This window comes from Galeopterus variegatus, unplaced genomic scaffold (assembly GCF_000696425.1).
Source record: "Galeopterus variegatus unplaced genomic scaffold, G_variegatus-3.0.2 Scaffold6829, whole genome shotgun sequence".
NCBI lineage: Eukaryota > Metazoa > Chordata > Mammalia > Dermoptera > Cynocephalidae > Galeopterus > Galeopterus variegatus.
In genome coordinates this window covers 96,898-111,037 of record NW_007732940.1, presented here as the reverse complement: position 1 = coordinate 111,037, position 14,140 = coordinate 96,898, and the positions used below count along the sequence as shown (strand labels likewise).

At 50.1% G+C, this 14,140-nt stretch overlaps 1 protein-coding gene across 1 annotated transcript in view; it reads right to left on the bottom strand.

Annotated features, from left to right (window-relative positions):
• Window positions 1-245: 245 nt before the first annotated feature.
• XKR5 (XK, Kell blood group complex subunit-related family, member 5) overlaps window positions 246-14,140 on the bottom strand; it is a 23,696-nt gene continuing 9,801 nt past the window's right edge. Inside the window, exons 5-8 of the mRNA XM_008591314.1 lie at window positions 13,700-13,909; window positions 12,139-12,308; window positions 5,016-5,127; window positions 246-1,405 (exon numbers count right to left, since the gene is read on the bottom strand). Of these exons, the coding sequence (XP_008589536.1) occupies window positions 258-1,405; window positions 5,016-5,127; window positions 12,139-12,308; window positions 13,700-13,909 (1,640 nt within the window). The 3' untranslated portion in view covers window positions 246-257. The remainder of the gene's footprint in view (window positions 1,406-5,015; window positions 5,128-12,138; window positions 12,309-13,699; window positions 13,910-14,140) is intronic.

Genomic DNA, 14,140 nt, shown 5'->3' with positions numbered 1-14,140 from the left:
CAGGTGTGTAGATGGAGATCCAGAGGGGAGGTGAAGTACCCAAAGATGCAGGTGTCAGAAGTGGGATTTCTCTTGTCCTGACACCAAGCACTCAGCCTGATCTGCTGGCCTGTTGTCTTCACCCACCATAATTGTGGTCAGATGAAAAAGCTCGTCTCATGCCTCATTCTAGTGTCAGAAGTGGGATTTCTCTTGTCCTGACACCAAGCACTCAGCCTGATCTGCTGACCTGTTGTCTTCACCCACCATAATTGTGGTCAGATGAAAAAGCTCGTCTCATGCCTCATTCTTTCACTGAAGCTGTTGTCCCCTTGGAGAGACTCAGACTTAGGGGTGGATGTGAGGCATGGCTCATTGGCAGGTCTCAGGCTCATTTTGGGGAATGATATCTGTATGCCTGTAGCAGCAGGATGATTTAGGTCCCTTGTAGGCTCCTGCCACTCCCCAAGCTCTGAGCTACCCAAGGATCTTCTGGGGAAGCCTGCACCAGGGCAGAAGCTTCTGCATGGGCCCATGCCTAGGATGGGGCTGATGTCAGCCATGGTGAGGGGAAAGGGCTTAGCAGCTGGCTGGGGTAAGGTGGGCTGGTCAGGACTGCTCCTTCCCAATCTCCTCCCAGAGCAGGACATCCGTGGAGTCACTGGGCTGCCTTCCTGGGGTGAGGATGTGGCCCTTTCTGCAGTGGCACTGAAGTACAGCGTGGAGCTCTCCTGTCCTTCTCCTCCTCTCAGCTGCCCACCCTCACCCCTCCCCTGTGCCCCAGGGGCAGACTCAGCATCTTCCTCTGGGCTACCCTTTCCCTGTGTGGCCAGTGGCTTCTGGGTAGGTGCTTTGTCCTGATAATCGCTGGCAAAAGAGACATAACTTGAGGTTTCCAATGTGTCAGCTTCTGCTTTAGGGACACCTTCAAACTCAGAGCCTTTCTCTGATGTGTGGGGGCCACAGGGCGAGAGCTGGGGCTCTTGTTGGGGAAAAAGGAGCTTCCCTGGCAGGCTGTGGTGTTGACTCAACCCCCACACAGGAGGACAAGGACAGCCAGGACTGTCTTCTCCAAAGACTGCATTGATCTTAGACATGTTTCCTGTTTTTAAGGCAAGTTTCATCAACAGCCAGTGGTGGTGACTGAGGAAAGAGTCTCCCCCAGCAATCTGGGTCCCCAGCCCAGCCTCTGTAGGGCCCTGCTCTGGGCTGGGGGGCTCCCCCAGACTTGTTATCTCATAACTTTCCCTTTGGCACGAGCCCGAGCATTCGGGCCTCTCCCCAGCTAGAGCCAGAGCCTGGGGAGAAGATTCTCTCTCTGTTTTGTCACCACCTGCAATGCCACAGGACTTCCTTATGAAGCTCTGCCAGATGTCTGTGGACTTTGGATGTAGCAGGCTGTAATAAATTACCAGCGAGACACTGCCTGAAAAAGAAAAAAGAACACAAGTTTACGTTCTTTGAGTCCTACATCCTCCCTGTGGTTTGCAAAGCTCCAGGTTCTGGTCCTTTTGAATGGAATAATGTCATTTGGGTTCCAAAATAGGACTATGCTTGGAGGCTCAGAACTGGATATTTTGGGAGAATTTAAATAGGCTCCAGCTTCCATAAGCTGCAAATGTTTCTAAACTTGAAAACGTAAAAACAAAGCTTAAATCCTACTGATTCTATGCTTTCTTCCTTGAGGGCAGCTCCAGTTGAGTATTGAAGATGTGTGTGTGTGTGAGTGTGTGTATGTGTGTGCCTTTGTGTGTATGCGTGCATGCATGAATGTGTGTATGTGTCCACATGCATATGTGTGAGATGTTTGGTAGAAATGTCAATTTTACTTTCAAACAACTGAATCAAATACTCAGAATTCAACCATCAACACACTGGTTGATGGATTCCAAAGCTGGGGGTGGGGGAGGGAGGTGAGAAATAACCTCAAAAACAAGTAAGACCTAAGCAGAGGTTAATCATATTCATCAAAATCCTCATATCAAGGAATTTCCATGAGCAACAACAACACTTCCTTTGTGCATAAACATCTTAATCACATTGTTCTCAGTTTAATGTATTTTGATTAGAAGTGTTGACTGCTGCAGTAATTTCTTTAGCAGAGCATTCCAGTAAGCCTCCCACGTTATTTCCAGTTTCCTGTTGCACTGGAGATAGTGCCTAGTTTCAGGGTGCTTGTTATAAACAGCACGGAACTTGGGGAAGAGTCTGAGGGGCTGGAGATCGCAGCATGATAGATCTAGAAGGACGCTCCCCTCCAACCCTCCAGTGCCTTTGGAGGTGGACTAGGAGGTCACAAGAGGCCCAGGTCGCTGCAGGGCTTGACCACGGGAAACGGAAGGGGAATTCCTACACATTCAGTGACACCTCTGCAGCAGGCACTGCTCAAACAATTTCTACATGCTATTTTGGATTCTCACAATCACCCGGGGAGGGACATATTGTCACTCTCCTTTTACAGTAAACTAAGACCAGGAAAGATGAGCCAAGCTGCCTGATCGCAAAAGTCCTAAGCACAGTTAATCAGTAAAAATACAGTATCCAAGAGGCCACATCCTTGGCTAAGTTTGTGGTTGTAATCCCAGGCTGGCATGCAGTCAGTATTCAATAAATGTTGGTGAAGGGAAAGAAGAAAAGGTGGAGGAGCCCAGATGTGAGCCAGAGCTGCCTTCTTTGAAGCCTGTGCTCATTGGACTATAATATGTGTACGGACTTCCAGCTGAGGAGTCCTAAAGGCCACTCTGGAGCCAGGGTGTAGCCAGCTGCACCCCTAGGAAGTAGGCACCTGCAGGCCTGGCTCTAGCTGAGCCCCTGTGGCCATCTGAGCACCAGTGCTGACCTGCGGCCAGTGGCTCTGTGTCACACCTTCTCGCTGTAGTGAAACTGGGTGGGAAATCTGCATGGCAGCTCCCAGGAGTGCGACACGTTTTAGGAGTGGTGTCAGACGTCTTTTCGAATCAGAGTGTTACAATAAGTCATGTGTTGACTTGGGGAGGGCATTTTTACTTCCAACTCCACAGTGTCCACAGGACTCAGCTATACTGTCCACGAATTGGCAAAGCCCCTTCATCCCAACTATCACATGGCCCCTTCCCCCCAGAAGGATCGCTGGAAACAGCAGGACACCCAGATCAACGTGTGCTGTGAGTGAGAGCAGCGCTCACCACGAATTGGCAAAGCCCCTTCATCCCAACTATCACATGGCCCCTTCCCCCCAAAAGGATCGCTGGAAACAGCAGGACACCCAGATCAACGTGTGCTGTGAGTGAGAGCAGCGCTCTCACTGGGCGGCTGGGCGTCCTCAGCTTTCTCTGGGCCATTTATATGTGCATGAGCAGCTGAGAAATCAATGTCTTGCTGTTCAAACTATTACTTTAAAAAGGACTCTCCAGAAGCCCTTCAGCAGGCAGACGGTTAAACAAACTGGTCCATCCATACCGTGGAATAAGACCCAGCCACACGCACAGAGGCACTGTTGGTGTACATGACAACCAGGTGACTCTCAGACTCGTGCTGAGCAAATAAAACCAGTCCCCAGAGCTACACACCATACCAGTCCATTTACATAACATTTTGAAGTTACACAATCACAGGAATAGAGGATGGACTGGTGGCTGCCAGGGGTTAAGGAGGTGGAGGGTGTGAGGAACTGGGCGCCTGAAGGGTCCTCACTGCAATGCAAACACTCTCCCTGGATCTTGCCGGTATCCTGTTGACACTCTGGTTGTGACACTGTACTATAATTTTGCATGATGTTACCACGGTGGGAAACTGGGAAATACAGGGAACTCTGTATTTTTTCTAAAACTACAATTATTTCAAAAGAAAAAATTTAATTTGAAAAAGAAGGGGTTGGCTCAGCCTCCTGAAGCTCTAAGAAGCTAGGACTCATGACATTTCCCAAAGAAGGGACAGAGCTTAACGCCCAGGGTGGTTTCTGGCTCTCAAATATCTGTCAGAAGGCCACAATTTATGAATCTTCTCCATCCGGTAAATAGTCACTTCATCTCTCTGAATGCTTACATCAAGGTCAAGGCTACACACAGAGGCCAGTCCAACCCCTGGTAGTAGCATTGAGCAAGGAAAGAACCTGGCATTTCATTTCTCTGGGTGAGGGCCCGGGCTGTCTGGATGGTCTCAGCCACTCCATGTGCCTCTTTCAGAGTGTGGGTGAGCAGAGGAAGAGTTTTGGGGTGAGGGTAGGAGCATAGGGGGAGAAGCCCAAACAATTGGGGGACCTCTGCACTGGATTGTGAGGCATTTAGGTGGCTCCGCTGGACTGTTCCACCACAGGGCATGAAGTCCTCCATGTAGGGGGAGAGCAGGTTGGCACCAGCACCTCTTATTTGTATATTTCTAGTGTAGGAGAGGAATCCCCTGATGAGGTCACACCGATCTGGGAAGTGAGATTAACACTGTGGGCACACCACAGACCTTGGAGTTGTTCATTCGTAAAACACGACTGGTTACCTGAAGCTGCCAGGCACTATACTGATGCCCGCCATGCTGGAGCTGGGCTTGAACCTAAGTTCTACCACTTACAAACTGTCTGATCTTTTATGGAGTTACTTAACCTCCTCTGTGCCTCATCTTCCTCAATTCCAGGTTGGGGACACTCCGGCACCTGTTTCCCCAGGTGCTTGTGCAGGTGTAGCAGGTGGTGCATGTCAGGAGGACAGGATGTGCTCCCTGCTCGGCGGCCCCCACACAATGCTGAGGCGGGAGAGGAGGGGGAGTCACGTCCCTCACCCTGTGGGGAGCTCTGGGAGCAAGCGCCACACACGAGGCATGGAAGTCGACAGCCAGCTCCACTCGAGTTCTGCGCACAGTCAAGCACGGCAGACAAGGCTGAGCTCAGTTTCTCACGCCCTTGTGGGGACAGCCTTGCCACCCTCAGTGTGATAAGCTCTGTCCTCATTCTCCAGCTAACTGCTTCTGAGCCCAGTTTCCTACTCTTTGAGTCCAATGTAAAAAACAAACAAACAAAAACCAAGTTGGGGAGGGTGCACGGAGAAGAAGGTGACATCAGGTCTTACCAATCAGAAATCCAGACAAGACCCCCACAATGGTCCAAAGGCTGGTCCACGATGCCCCCTGGAGGAAGTCAGTGGCCAAGAGCAAAAGGATGACATTCTCCAGCAGCGTTACCTGTGAGACCGAGGAGAGAGTCACCACAGTTACCTGTGAGACCGAGGAGAGAGTCACCACAGTTACCTGTGAGACCGAGGAGAGAGTCACCACAGTTACCTGTGAGACCGAGGAGAGAGTCACCACAGTTACCTGTGAGACCGAGGAGAGAGTCACCACAGTTACCTGTGAGACCGAGGAGAGAGTCACCACAGTTACCTGTGAGACCGAGGAGAGAGTCACCACAGTTACCTGTGAGACCGAGGAGAGAGTCACCACAGTTACCTGTGAGACCGAGGAGAGAGTCACCACACCTTGTCAGGTGCATGTCCTATGAGTCTGCAGCTGTCCCCCTGTGTCCTTGCTGCCCAGCAGGGCTCCCAGGCCTTGTCAGGTGCATGTCCTATGAGTCTGCAGCTGTCCCCCTGTGTCCTTGCTGCCCAGCAGGGCTCCCAGGATGATGGGGCTCTCCTAAAAGAAGGGTCATGGTTCCAGTGAGAGCTTCTCTGGCAAAGGCAGGTTCTCCCTGTTCTTGGTGCGGTTCATTAAATGTCTGCTGAACCACAGATGCACAGGAAATGTAAGGGCACCGCTCAAATGGCTACGCTGGCTCCCTTGGGCAAGTCAGGCTGGGCTGAGAGAAGACTCTTATTTTCTTTTTTATATATTTCTCCATTCTCATGCTAACTGCTGGCATGTGTGTTATAACATGATAACGAAAAGCACCTGCAAAGCTCATGGTGACACTGAATTCCTGTAAGCTAGAGTCACAAACTTTCATAACTTAAGATTGTTTTCCTTCAAATATTTCCCTCTTTAAAGGTAAACTTGTCTTGAGGCCACCAGGTGGTGGCAGGGAGGTGATCTCACAGCTGAAAATGGAGCCTTGCCCAGTGGCTGGTTCTACATGGCGGGCTTTTACAGAAGGCTCTGTTTACCTCCAGGCTGGCTTAATAATTTTGGTTTCTAATTTTTAAATACAAAAATATTTCTTTATAAAAAGAAGTAAACAAACCTGATATAATTTAAATATGACACATTAAATTTTAATGCATACGAGACATTAAAAAAGTAAATTATCATGCTGATATGCTAAAAGTCTTCAAAAGATTTGCCATGATAATTCATTGGCTTCATTTTAACCCTCCAAATTCAAACAAGGAGAGCATTAAAAACTGTATTAAGGGCTGCTGATTAATCCTGAGAATGCCCACTGCCCCCATTCCTTTGGGCTCAACAGGCAGTATTTCAGTACTAAATGGCACTGCCCAGCAGCCCAGAACGGAAAATCTGGAGTCCTTCTCTCCCCACCCCTTAATCAGCCACAATCCATCAGCTGTCTGGTCCTGTTGGTTTCGTGGTGCTGGCCCTTTTACCTCCTGTCTTCACTCTCTCTGCAATGTGTCCTCCACAGGGGGACCCACTTCACCCACAGGCTGGACCTTGTCATCTGTCCCTGACACACCTCTAAACAGTCTCATCTTCACTTTGGAGTCAAGTCCCTACTCTTCAGCAATGTAGGCAGTCTTGTTTACCATTTAGCTCCAATTTTCCTTCCCAGGGTCATCTTCCAACACACTGCCCCCAAAACGGCATTCCACTGACAAAGAGCCTCTCCTTGACCAAACTCTAGCTGGGATCCTCTGAGCTGCCCTCTCGATGAGGCCTCAACCATGCCCAGCGAGAACAGCAGACTCTCAGCCCAAATGACCCCATTCAACGCCCTGCACTAAGAGATGTGAACAGACACTAGCATAGTTTCTAATAGCTCAAGGCCACATCTCTATGGTGATGACCCAGACTCCTTATGTTTTGGACTAGGAAAGCTCAGTACTTCCAGCAGAATTTACCATTTGTTTTAGCCATAACCTGGTGATGGACAGACAGGGCTTCCCTCTTAGAGCAGTTACTCTAGAAAGCTTGCAATTGTAAATCATTTCTCTGCCCTTTGAGAAAAAAAATCTTCTACCACCCAGAACTGTCTTCTCAAAAACCCGAGTCATTTCTTTGAAACACAGACATTCAAGGAGGTCCCTCTCCCAGCCGGGCACCTTGCTTTAGCATAAGCGACCCCGGCCTCCTCTCATAAAGAAGTTCGTTTCTGCTCCCAACAAGCACCAGTTAACAAACCTGGATGGGACAGTCATGTTAACCACCCCCTTCCCACTATTTGTAATTTCCACTTCCCTGACTCTGCTCAAGCCCCCAAAGTTCCTCTTCCCTCTTTCTCCCTTTAAGATGCTCAGTCACCCCTGCACAAAAAGAAGTAGAGCTGTCTTGCTGGACCCTCTTCCCTGCTGCAACAGACTGAATGAAATCCGTCTGCATTGCCTTTAGCTGGTGTCCAGCTTTATCTCTGACACCACCCACACTTACTTTCCCGTGGATTCCCCAATACTCCACGGCCTTGGTACTGCTTCTGCAGCTTTGCCTGAAACGCCCTCGTGCCTCCCCACCGCCTCCTCAGGACCCGTGCTCAGCTCAGCGCTCAGCTCTCAGTGCTGATGTCAGCTCTATGCAGCCTTCCCTGGCTCTCCCAGGTGCCTCCCCACCGCCTCCTCAGGACCCGTGCTCAGCGCTCAGCTCTCAGTGCTGATGTCAGCTCTATGCAGCCTTCCCTGGCTCTCCCAGGCTCTGCCCCTCTCTCTGCCTATTGTGCTCCTGTGGGACTTTAATAACGTCACTTCTCTGATCCAGTGGCTGCACTGACTCGCTGGTGTCTTTGTGGCCACATAGACTTGACCTTCTCACACTCCAGTCTCTAATTCTGTTTCTTGCAAATGGAAGAAGCTGTACTTATGCTGAAATGAATAAACCCATGACCAGTGAAAGAGGTTAATCCAGGCTTTCTATTACATTTGAAAATCATCCCCAGGCCAGTTTCCACCTCTGAAAAAGGAGACGGTGAGTACAGGTGAGTAGTTGTCAAACAAGGCTGTTCATAGCATCACCTGAAGCTGTCTCCAGAACACAGCTCCTTGGGCCCCACTCAGACCTATAGAGTCAGAACCTCTGAGGAGGGGCCTGGGAATCTGCACTTTATAAAAAAAGCTCCCTGAGTGCATCTGACAATCAGCCAAGCTGAGGAGCAGCTGCACCAGAGGCCCCCAGACCTCTTACAGCTAAAATGCTCTGGAACCCCTGCCAGGCAGCCGGCTTGTTGGTTAAGGGCTTGGCCTACAGTGTCAGCCCAACTGGATTTGAGTCCCTCCCCACCTGCTTAGCGGCCTGGCCATCAGCGGGTCACTGGACCTTTGTATCTCACCAAGTTCTGTTAGAAATAAGCAAAGCAAGATGGTCACTGAGCTTAGAACAGTGTCAGGCACATACCAATCCTGCCCAAATGTTGGCTGTTACTAATCATTTGATTATTACTCCCGAGATCCGGAATGAGAACAGGGAAGCCCTAGGAGGACAGAAACAAGTCCTAGCACAGAACCTTGAGGAAAAAAACAAAAAGCAAAAAAACCTTCATACAAGTGTTGATTGAATCAATGAAAGAATGACTCCAGTTACTGCTTTGACCTGGGGACATGTTTTCCATTATTTAAGCAAAGCTACTCCAAGCCACCAGGCCCATCCTCCTTAGAATGTGGATGGCTTTTGTAATTACAACCATCACAAAACGAGCAGGGGCTGCATTAACTCTTTCTTTGCCAAAAGAATACAAGTTACCCAAAAGGAGTAACTTTCTGCTGGGGGAAGGGCTCAGGTCTCTCTAGCAGGTACCAAATGCCCATCAGCAGGTGGAGAGTCCATCAAAGGGCCCTGCACTGAGGGTGCCAGGGAGAGGCCTGCACCAGAACATGGAAGGTCTGACCCAGGCTGTGGCAACATCGCTGGTGGGCCGTGTGACCCGGGCACGCCCTTTACCTCTGTGGGCTAAGTCCTCTGGCTCTCTTTGGGATTCTCAGCACCCCGTGTCACAGGCTGGATGAGGTTGCAGAGTCTGTGAGTCACACGCTACAGGTGTGACACAGGTGCCACCTGCTGCCCACCCCGGACCATCTCACTTCTTCCTTCCAGTGCCTGAGCCTGGCCTCAGCCTTCTCCTTAGGCCCTTGGGGGCAGGTGGGTCACTTGCCTTGGGGGGACTTGACTAGTTGCTAAGTCAGATGAACGTGGGGGTGGGGGGGCAAGTGCGGAGGGGGCAGGAGCAGGAGCCAACACCGGCTCAAGCCCCCTGAGAGCCGAGTCTGCCAAGGCCCCAGACCTGACCCCCTGGGTCCCCGAGGCCACCAGGGCCTGTTGGCTGTGGCTCCTAGAGAGTCCGAGGCCAGATCTGTGGCCCCATGGGCAGCTGGGCGGGTCACCATGGTCTGTTTTCCTCATCTTCATCCCTGGCTCTATTTACATCTCACCTGTGGCTCTCACTTTCCTTTACTTCCTTCTGAATGTGGATGACCTTACTGAGGTTTGCTCTTGTCACGTCAGGCAAAGTCTGTCCTGAAGCAAGGAGGGGATGAGTGACTGAACAAGCACATAAACGGTTCTCACAATGCCGCCAAGCGCTGGCTGTTATCACTACTGTCCCTTATACACCAGAAATCAGAGCCCCGAGGGAGGTCCCAGCTGTTAAGTGACCGCTGTCAGGATTCCAAACGATGTCTGTGTCATCTGAGCTCTTAGCTCAGTTCCCATCACCTGTGAGAGGGACACATGGACAGTGCTGCCTAACGGAACTGAGGTGGGGTGGGTGGCAGGACCCAGTCAAGGCAGCCATGACGGGCAGGCAGCCGTCATTCCCGTCACTTACCGTCCACTGGGACTCCAAGCACTCCTGCTCATAGAGCACGGGGCCCCCTTTCCAGATGCTTCTGGGAGACCATTTTAAACCTCATGTTCTTACTTGCCAGCCATGGTGGGGGGGACTCAGGCTGGGTCAGGTCGTGCCCTGTGAGCAGGGGGGGATCAGGCCCTCCCGATGGCTGCCTGAGCCTTTGCCACACCCCCACGGCTGCAGCCCCCACCCCAAAAGGGGACCGGCAGTGCCTCTTTAAATAGGCTAGTGTCTAACAGGCTGTCCTGGGGGTCTCCTCCCTCTGTTTGCTGAGGTTGCACATCTTTGCCCTTCCCTTTCCCCCTCCCTCCCTCGCTCCTTACCCCCTCCCAGTCTCTCTTCATTTATTTTTTAGCTAATATAACTCTCAGAGTATCTCCATCTATCCTGTGCCAGGCACCAGGCTCTTTGCTTCATATCTATGACTTTATCAATCCCAGCAACGACTACTTCAGCAATGAAAGAAGCAGGGCAGAAAAATCCCAAACAACCTTCATGCAGCTCATAACTGAAAGATCTGAGCATCATGGCCTAACCTGTTGGGCACCAGAGCCTGAAACCCATGTGCCCCACCCCCCTGTGCTGCTGGGGATCCAGGCCTAGTGACAGTGATGGGGACGCCCGTGCCACAATTGTAGATCCCACTGACGGTGTGAGAGAGCTGGGAAGAATGAAGTGTTTGCTTCCCTTCCCTATGCAACAGCCTCGCAGCTCCGGGGAGGAGTGTGAGGCGACGAATCTCAGCCTCCTCCTGGTTTAGCTCCTGCTTATCAGGGCCCTGGCAGATGGGCTCACACACCCGTGAGTGATCTGCTTCTGCAAATGGATGGGAGGTTAATGTTCCATTTGATTGACGAGTGGGTCCTGTGGGCTGGAAGCTGTTCGTGCACTACTCGGGACCAGGCCCCCATCACACATGAGCAAATCCTGTCCTCACCCCACACGATGACATGCATGTTATTCTCCCTGGTTTTCAGATGTGGAAGCTGAGGCTTGGTGAGGCTCGGTAACTACTCACCATTGCACGTCTTGTTAGGTCTGTCTGGCTCCATGGCCTGCAGGGTTGCTAAGCTATGCAGGTCCTTCTGGTTTTCAGATGTGGAAGCTGAGGCTTGGTGAGGCTCGGTAACTACTCACCATCGCACGTCTTGTTAGGTCTGTCTGGCTCCATGGCCTGCAGGGTTGCTAAGCTATGCAGGTCCTAAAAGCAGCAAGAGGCCATGATGCCCACCCTCTCCTGGACAGGACCTGTATCCTGCCTCTTACATGTGCTATCTCTATCCTGAAATGCTGTTCCTTACCCCGAAAGTCTCCTCCTCTTTTCATATTAATAACAGACATTATTTATAGGTTATTTTGTGCCAAGTTATTCATGTACATGATTTAATTTGACCTTCATAGGGACCCTGAAAAGAAGGTGGACCTCACTCAATCTTCACAGTAATGCTGAGAAGTGGGTGATGTATTCCTAACATGCCAATGGAAAAATAGGTTCAGAGAATTTAAACTCTTGGCCAAAGTCAGTCGGTAACAGGAATCGGCAGAGCTAGGGTCCTGGTGCAAGCGGTTCTCACTCTGAGACCCGTGCCCTGAACCACCGGCCGCAGCTTCCCTATTTTCCCACTGCAACCCAGCTCAACTCCCACCTGCCAGCCAGAGCGTCTCTGGACACCTGACAGGAAGAGGTGCTGCAGGTTCTCCTGCGACCCCAGACATTTTGTTCTCTCCTAGCATTACCCACACTGTGCATTAATTTTTGGTTATTTAGGTACATACTTATATACCAAATATTATGAATTTTTAAAAAATGGGTAGAAATCTCCTCTACTGGACTAGAGGCAACCTGAAGACAGGCATTGGGCCTCCTTGGTGTTCCTCACATTATCTAGGACCATGCCTGGAACTCAGTAATGAACACTTAATAAACACTGAGTTGATTCACAAGGATATTGTGCTAAGATATAATACAGCTGAACTGTAATGATATTTAGCAGACAGGCTGATGCAGGGAAGAAATCACCTAATATGCCCCAGTCATTGCCACAGTGACGATGTGACAACTGGATATCAGGTTATTATCTTCAAAGCCTGTCATCTCATTTTAAGACTATAATTCCATGTAGAATTTTTCCTGAAACTAAGCTACTCCTTCCTTAATATGTGTGCATGCACAAGTGCACACGTGTGCACACACATGCACACACACGTTATATACCGTAAAAGGATTAAAGAAAACTTCCACAAGCACTTGCCATGTAGAACGTGACCATCCTGCTTCTGGAGGGGCTGTCCCAGAAGTTGAGGTAGCAGAGGATGTACACGGCCCCCACGAGCAGGTTGAATAGCCTCCAGTGGCAGGTACTGTCAATGATGTCACTCTGCTGGGCTACGAGCCAGAATGTCATCACCAGCCAGTGGGCACCTGGAGAGAGGCCAGGTGCAAGGTTAGAGGAGGGACAGGGTCAGGACATGGGACCCAGAAGAGATCTGAGGGGCACAGAAAACCAGTGCATTTTATCTTTGCATGTATTATTTCATTTGATCCTCATAAAGGGTAATTTGGAGATGAAGAAACGAAGATTAGCTTCAATAACACTTATGAAATATTATGTACTTAGGCTATGTCAGTTCCAGAAAGTGTTTAAGGAGGCAGTTATAAAACTGATTGTCCACTATTTTTAAATTGTTACTACAAGAGCCAAAAACCTCCACACCCAAAGGAAAGAACTCTATGTGGTCCAGCTATAATTGTTATTCTCACATTTTAAGATGAATAATATCATTCTCAGTTCAAGCTGAATTTAAAAAATAAATAAATAAAAATAGCTATTCTCTTTAGGAGCACAGTTCCCACCCCCCCAAAAAAATTCTCTTTTCTGCCAATAACTATAATAAATGTTTGCTCTAGGCCCAAGGGCCAAATATTTCTCAATATCTTCAGTTCTCTTAAAACAAGAGGTCTCTGTTCCTGCTTGCAGAGCATGTTCACTGAGGACCAGAGAAGGTCACTGCCCTTGGCAGGGACAAATGGGGCCTATTCAGGGAGTCTGCACGGTCAGACAGGCTCCCTTGTATCACCATTCATATCTGTGAGACAGATGGACGGGGCAAGGTTTGGGTTCCGTGGAGCTGTCCTATTTTTCTTACTTGAAACAGAGACAATGTCCCAGATTCAGCACATCAAGGACATGCGGCACGTTGGAGGCTGTGAGCAGAATCATGGCACGTACTGCATATTTTTGTACTGAGTTAGGGCAGGTGGGACCCAGTACCTCCCTTCTGTTGAGTGACAGCTTTTCTACAGAAAAGATTTCAACCTATGGCACAGAACAGTGTTTTGAGGAGTCCTGTGCTCCAGAGACAGCTGGAACCTTTGAGGCTGGGTCGTGTGAGCTGTGGTAGCACCTGCAAGGAGAGCCAGCGTGCACTCCTTCCCACTCTGGACACTCACTCACAGGTGCTCGTCTATTCCTCCACGCCCTTGAATCCGGGCTGGCGTGACTGCTTTGACCAGTAGCTGAGCCAGTTCCGGGCCTATCTTTTCAGAGGACGGGCAGCTTCCATTTCTTTTCTTGTGGAATTCTCGATGGTGAAGTATGGCTACTTTGCCAGTCAAGCCTCCCTGTGCGTCTGAACACCTGCTATCCTACTGCAGCTAAATGAGGCCCCCCTCACCAAGCAAGAACCACCCGGCAGAACCTAGTCAGTCCCCAGAACTGGGAGTGATGATCATAAGTGGTTATTTTTAAGGCATTCAGCTCTGGGGTGGTTTGTTATGCAGCAATGGAAGACCAGGTCATGAGCTCAGCTTACCTCCAACAACCAACACCCAAACGTGGTAAGCTTTGCAAAACAGGACCAGACTCAGGATGCGGGTTCCCAACATGCCCATCCTCCAGAGCTGCTGGCAGAGGAGGGCAGCCCAGGGCACAGCAAGGTGGCCCAGCTTCATGAAGCCCAGGAAATGGGCATAGGACACCAGGGCCCAGGACAACGAGGACCAGGAGAGCAGGGCGCTCACCCCTGGAAGGGAAGCAAGAAGACACTGTGCTCTGAAGGTTTCAGAGCAACAGCTCTATGTGAAGATTCACTCATAGCATTTATTTTATGGACATTTGACCTCTTATTAAAACCTAGCTCCATGGAGGGTAACCAGGCACTTTGACCAGTGGGCAACATAACTCTATGTATAACACACATGTACAAAACAGGAAGAAATGAGAGTACGCAGAAAATACACTGGATGGTCTTCCC